The sequence below is a fragment of the Chionomys nivalis genome, chromosome 5, assembly GCF_950005125.1.
Source record: "Chionomys nivalis chromosome 5, mChiNiv1.1, whole genome shotgun sequence".
Lineage (NCBI taxonomy): Eukaryota > Metazoa > Chordata > Mammalia > Rodentia > Cricetidae > Chionomys > Chionomys nivalis.
The window spans coordinates 11,312,480-11,318,708 of record NC_080090.1 but is presented as its reverse complement, the minus strand read 5'-3'; the positions used below and the strand labels follow the sequence as shown (position 1 = coordinate 11,318,708).

The 6,229-nt window shown below is 51.0% G+C and overlaps 1 protein-coding gene across 1 annotated transcript; it reads right to left on the bottom strand.

Annotated features, from left to right (window-relative positions):
• Positions 1-3,780: 3,780 nt before the first annotated feature.
• On the bottom strand, positions 3,781-5,818 carry Rd3 (RD3 regulator of GUCY2D). The gene is made up of 2 exons (XM_057769095.1): positions 5,523-5,818; positions 3,781-4,075 (listed from the first exon to the last, which is right to left on the bottom strand). Exons 1-2 carry the CDS (start codon positions 5,816-5,818, stop codon positions 3,781-3,783), a joined length of 591 nt encoding a protein of 196 aa, XP_057625078.1.
• Positions 5,819-6,229: the final 411 nt, after the last annotated feature.

The following is a 6,229-nucleotide window of genomic DNA, read 5'->3' as shown; positions in this document are numbered from 1 at the left end:
AACACTTTTTCTCAAGAATAGACAAACTCAGGAATATTTGGAAAACTCTAAAACGTATTTATTAGTTTTCTTTTAGCTATGGTGAAGAAAAGTTTTAGCAAGCATTTCTATTTTTTGGTTAGCACCTTTAGATCTCACGATGTTGATTTAATATAATACACAGGACAACGAGAAAGCAGCAGGAGCTAATTTCCAGACACATGTACATGTGCGCTTGCACTAGAAACATGTGCAGATGATTGTCTAAAAACTGGTTTGTCGGATAAACTTTGAAGTAGCATGCTTTGTTGGTTACTGGATGAATGCTTTCTAACGTGGTGAAATTTAGAACGAGGGCATCTGACGTGGACATCGGCCCCAGTGAAGATGCTGTGGAATGCTTGCCAACCATGGTTGAGCCTTGGATTTTCTCCCTAACCCCGCAATAAAATAAAACAAAATACTTTTTTTCATTACTTGCCTTAACAGTTATGGTTATGGCTATTCCCCCTCAATTATTTTAATGGATTTTAGTTCTGTCTCTAATGAGAAGAAAAAGGAAATGGTTTTTCCTTGCTATTTGCAAGCTCAGAGACAGACAGCAAATGGGTGTGGCAAGGAGCGGCTTCGAACACAAAGCAGATTAAGTGTGGTGCTTGCTCTCCCATCCAAGGACATTTTACCCCAGAAACACTGGAGGAGGAAGGACTCGGCTCGGCTCGCTCACAGCTTCAGAAGTTTCAGGCTCGCTGTGCCTCACTGACTTGGGCCTGTGGTGAGGCGGAGCATTAGGCGGAAGGGCATCCTGGATCCGGGGAAAGTGGAGGGAGGGGCAGGTGAAAAGGCCAGGGACAGAGCCCAGTGACCCCCTTCCTCCAGCGAGGCCTCGTTACCCCACATCATGCCATTAGTGATGGTTCCATCCACAGACTACCCTGAGGAAGGGAGGTGCCCTAGAACGTCTTTCCTGGTCACACCCCCAGCTGCTGACCACGCCTTAAGTCAGACCCTCACGAGAGCACCCACATCCAAACCGCTGTATTTTCGGTACTGTTGCGGACATTATTTCAGAGAATTAGAATCTTGGCTGTGTTGAGGAATTTTTCCCAAACGGCCGCGATGATGATCTAAGCAGAGAGCATCTTTAGCGACTCTCAGGGTCACTGTCCTTTATTAGCTCTTCATCACCAGGATGCTCCACAAACAACACTCCATTGTAGGGGTCCAGAACAGTAGGACTGAGTGCAAATCAATCATAACTTTCTGTCGATGTGAGGGATTTTATGGACCCTAGTTCTTAGAAACAAACCGCAAGAGTCGTATGTTAGAGGAAGTCTATCTAGGTAATTTCAGTGTGGGCTCGTTATTAAATAATGCGAAAGAGTTAGTGTTAATGTTATTAGCAGTTAGAACAGCAATGCTTTACACACACACATATAATACATAATATTTTTTCAAGGGTGTTTTTCTATGTATCCCTGGCTGTCCTGGAACTCGCCTTGTAGACTAGGCTGCCCTGGAACTCAGAGATCCACCTGCGTCTGCCTCCCGAGTGCTCAGACAAAAGTATGTGTCACATTTCCAGTCATTCTTTTCTTACCCCACCTTCTGGGATGTTCTCTTTTGCAGAGCACACTGACGTATTCCGGAGTGCAGAAATACAACTGAGATTTGTATTAAAGTGTCTGCCCAGATAACTGATTGAAATATTAGTTATTAATATTAATAACTATTCAAGCTCCCTTTACTTCCTAGTACTTGGAAGTTCCCATAACAAATAAAAAGCCCCACAAATCAAATGCAGTTATCAAGTAGTGCAGTTCCAGCCCCAACTTAGCAGGCAGAGGCTGCAGAGGGAATCCATCTTTGTTCTAGGCATCCAGCCCTCCCACCCCCACTACCAGTTGCTTGTCACTTTTGTTTGTTGTTCCTGAGTTTAGGTAGAAATGGCAGCGAGTGCCATTAGTCCCTTCAACAGCCTGGGTGCAGAGAGCTGGCTCCGAAACCCTTGCAGGCTTGCATGTCACAGCTGAAACATGACAAAGCAGAGCAGCACTGAGGAGACCGACAGGGCCGCGGGCTGCCCTGCCTGTCATTCCAAAGCAAGTTCACCTCAGACTTTCCTTTGGTGAGACCTGGAAGAAGAAATCAGTCGTCCTCCCGAGGGCGCCTCTGAACCTCCCTCTCTCCCTCACAGTGAGGGCCTCAGCCAGGGTGCCTGGTGAGCTCCTTCTCCCTCAGCATCTCCTCCCAACTGTAGACTTGTTTCAAAGACTTTTCAGTTCTGGGTGTCACAGCTGAAGCATCCACAAACCCACAGAATCAAAGTGAGCCCCCATCACACAACACAGGTCCCTTTGGGTCTCCATCCCAAGCTTGGCAGCGGAGTGAACTTTTCAGTATCTTCTAGTGAGCGTACGTTCAAGGTGTTTTTATTTAGAAGTGATTACACTAATGAGCCAGTCGGCTCCTTCATCCTGACAACGGTGGATGAGAGGAGTCACCCTGTCACTCTCAATCCCGATTCCAGGGAAGTCACCCAAAACCAGATCCCTAAAGGGAGTGTCCGTTCTGTGGCCTCAACACTTAACAGGCTGAAGCAGAAGAACCGCTTGACCAGCCAGTCAGAATAGTCGGATCCTGTCTTGAAGGAAGAGAAGGAAGAGGAGGGAGGAGTGGAGAGGAAGGGAGGAAGAGGAGAAGAGAAGAGAAAGAAGGGGAGACACACACACACATGCACACACACACACATGCACACACACACGGAGACATCCCACTGAGCCTGGGAGTACACATATTCCTTGGTGCTTTTTCCCTACCCTGGCATTTTATTTGCACTATTATAAGGTTCACTTGTGTTTTATGGGCATGCACTGGGAATTGGAGACAGACACTTGGCTCACCCACTCTCCTGAACCCTACTTCTAGCCCAGAGTATGTGTGGGCACCTCGCCTTCCAGATTTTTCACAGGCCGCCCACACGTGCACCATCAGAGCATGAAGCTCTAGGACACTACGTGGGACTGATCGCTCAGACACTGGAGGTGACCTCACTTCCTAGGAAAACTGGAGGGCAGGTGTGAGCAGAGGCCTCAGCTCCAGCAGCAGGGTCTGGAGGCTTCCAAGCCCTAACTGAATTGGCCACACTCCACATGATGACACCATAGGGGTCATGATCATCCTAACTATTCCCTAACTACTTTTCCTGGAGAGCAGCCTTGACCCCAGCCTGACCCGTGTGGTGGTAAGGAATGGGTAAGACTACATACAGTGGCTGGAGATGTAGCCATTGGTCCTCAGAGGCAGGATCAGTTCCACACTAGAGGGACCAGGGTTAAGGCAAAAGCAGTGAGACCCTTGGGAGTCCCCATTTTTACCGCTAGCTCAAGAGTGAGTTGAACAGTCTCTGTGGTCCCCACCAGCTGTCCTGGACTACGAGACTGTGGCTTCCCTGCAGTGAGTGTCATCTGGTCGTCAGAAAACATGCCTGAACGGATGGGGGTAAATAGGGCATCCTGGAATTGGGATGAGGATGTGAGGATGCAAGTCCTGAGGAGAAGGGAGACGCTTGTCCCCTGTTTTAGACAGTGGTAGGAGATGAGAAGGAGACGATGCCAGGCCTTGTGTCTGCATCAGCCTGGGACCTGGAGACCTTATCGGGGAGGAATAGGGCTCAAGTCCTGACTCCTCCGTGGGGTAGGTGGCTGGGTGGTCAGCAGTGCTGCTTGGTGGGGAGGTTCCAGCACCGGCAACCTGGTCACGGGCCTGTCATTCCCTCCAGCAGGTGCCCGCCCACGGAGGTCAGTTGGCCTGGGGCGCCCTGAACTCCGGCATGCTCCAGGTACGTGGCGGGGGTGGCGCATCGCGCTCCACGTCCTCCGAGATAGTCCTGATGTCACTGGCGAAGGGGGCGATGCGTGCACGGCTTTTAAAGGAGGAGGACAGGCTGCCGCGAGGCCTCAAACTCCACTGACGCGTCAGTTTATGGGCTTCCTCCTCCTGCTTCGACTTCTCCAGGGCCTCCTGCAGCACGGAGCGGAAGAGCCGCGCCACCTCCTGTACCTCGGGCTCCCTCTCAGCCAGCAGCTGTCGGAACCTGCAGGGACGACGTGATGGGCTGAGCATCCCACCTGCCGGGAACTCCCTGCCTTACTCTTGTCCCAATTAATACTGAGCTCAAATCCTAGCCCTGTTCACCTCTGAGCCTCAATTTCCTGCCTTTTTGCAAAGTTCACGCTCATGGGCAAGTAACCTGACACCAGCCTAAGGCTGGGGGAGGGGCACAGTCCTCAAAGGTACACACTGAGACTGCAGCCTGGCTGTGAAAGACTTTCTGTGCCCCACCTGTCCTGGTGATTGCTCTGAGATGCATGTCTGGTTATGTCATTGTGTGTAATCACAGAGTGCCATCTCCCCCAGCTCCATGTCTCTTCAGGATGATAGACACACTGTGCTATCACACTGGCTCTTCTCCTTCCTCAGCAGGAAGGACAATTGTGCCTCCTTGGTCCTTGAGTGTCTCCAGAGCTGCTTCCTCTGCCTAGAAGATTTTTCCCTGGAGCTCAAGAATCATCCATTTGATCCTTGCTTTACTCCACCTTCTAGAGAGCCAGCACTCAACAGGGGCAGACAGGAAAGCCAGAAGGCAGCACGCTTGTCCCCTCACTATGCCTTTCCACCTCAACCCCACACTCTCTTCTGAATACTTTCAGGGACTCCTATCACGTAGAACCAGGAAAATGGGAGACAGCGGTCTGAAAGGAAGGCAGCCAGCGAGAAGACCACAAAAACCAAAGGGGTAAAATAAAGGCAAAGCCCTCTTCGGGGGAGCGTTTCAAAGAGAGAGCACAGAATGGACAGGTGGCGGCAGCCATTGCAGGAGTTGGGGTTAACACTATTGGCTCTGGATTTGTCCTCCACAAAGAGAAACGCCGACGAGGAACTTCTCCTCCTTTGGTTTTGGACTGCCTTTGCCAATTCAGTGCGGACAGAGCTACATGGGTCACAGCGTCAGGGAGGTGGTTTAAGCTCTGGATCTGGCCGTACCCAAGCTTTACACGTTTGGTGCCCTGTACTCTCACACATTCTCTGAGCCGTGTTCCCTCTCCCCTATACACACACTCACACCTCAGGCTGAAACAGAATAATTAAGACACTAGTTTTGGAGAGATTGAGGGGAAAGGTCCTAAGGAAGGAATCCTGATGCGGAAGCAGCAGGGACATAGAAGGTATAGATGACAAAGGAGATGTTCTTGATGTGCAGGTTCCTGACCACCCAGGCAGGGAGGAAAGAGTTTATGGGCTTTGAGCCTCACCCATCATAACCTGAGGGCCTCCAGGATCTGCTTCCAGCCCCAGAAGAAGCCCTCCTCCCAGGTCTGATATGCCCTTTGGGTTCCTTTTCCTGCCCTATCCCAGCTAACATGTATCTGGGCCACTCATGCCCTCTGGCTTGGCTCCTAGTGCCTCAGGCAGCTGCAACAGCAGTTACCCTCTCTGGAGCCCTCTGTCACAGTTGGTCCCCAGGGCAATGCTAGGGTTACCTGAGGATGGCAGGCCCACAGTAGGATGGGTGGATCTTGGCACATACATCCTCCAGCTGCAGCCGTTCACCAGGGCTGAGGTCATAGGTGGGCCTGGGCGCACTGGCCAGCCAGCTGTAGTCAACTCCGGTGCAGATCTTCCTGACTGCATTGCGACGCTCCCTCTGCTGCCTCTCCACCTCGCGCATCTGCCCAGACAGCTCCATCATAAGTGTCTCCAGCACCATCTCAGCTGGGCCCCGGGCTGACAGCCGGGGCGGGGTGTCATTCCACCGGAACCACGGGATGAGGGACATGGTCCCCCAGGCCCTGCTGTGACAGAGAAGTGGGTGGGTCTTCCCTGTGTCCCTTGTCAGCTAGGGGAACACCCAAGAGACTAAGAAGGAGAGAGGAGATTTGGGCTCCAGCTGAAAATATCCGCTCCCACCCCCACCCCTTACAGCTGTGCAGCCTCATGTAGGTCACAATCTCTTTAAGCAGAATTCTTAATTATGGAAAACAAGATAGGGCCATTTGAGAAGCAGTTGTGAATAAGCTCAGGTCACTGTAAACATTACAGAGAAATAACATATGCAGCCATGGTGATAAGAATCCTGAAGGAATTTTGGTGACTGAATCCAGAGAAATTGTTCCCTAAATCTCACTAAGCCTACCTGAAACAGGAAACAGTCCATGTGCAGCTGAGCACAATCGTATCCCCATGATCT

Bases quoted from the DNA above. Each gene is read 5' to 3' on its own strand.
- Rd3 (XM_057769095.1), bottom strand. From the start codon at position 5,818: ATGTCCCTCATCCCGTGGTTCCGGTGGAATGACACCCCGCCCCGGCTG. The intron at 4,076-5,522 runs GTAACCCTAGCA...TCGTCCCTGCAG, and splicing joins TGTGGGCCTGCCATCCTCAG to GTTCCGACAGCTGCTGGCTG.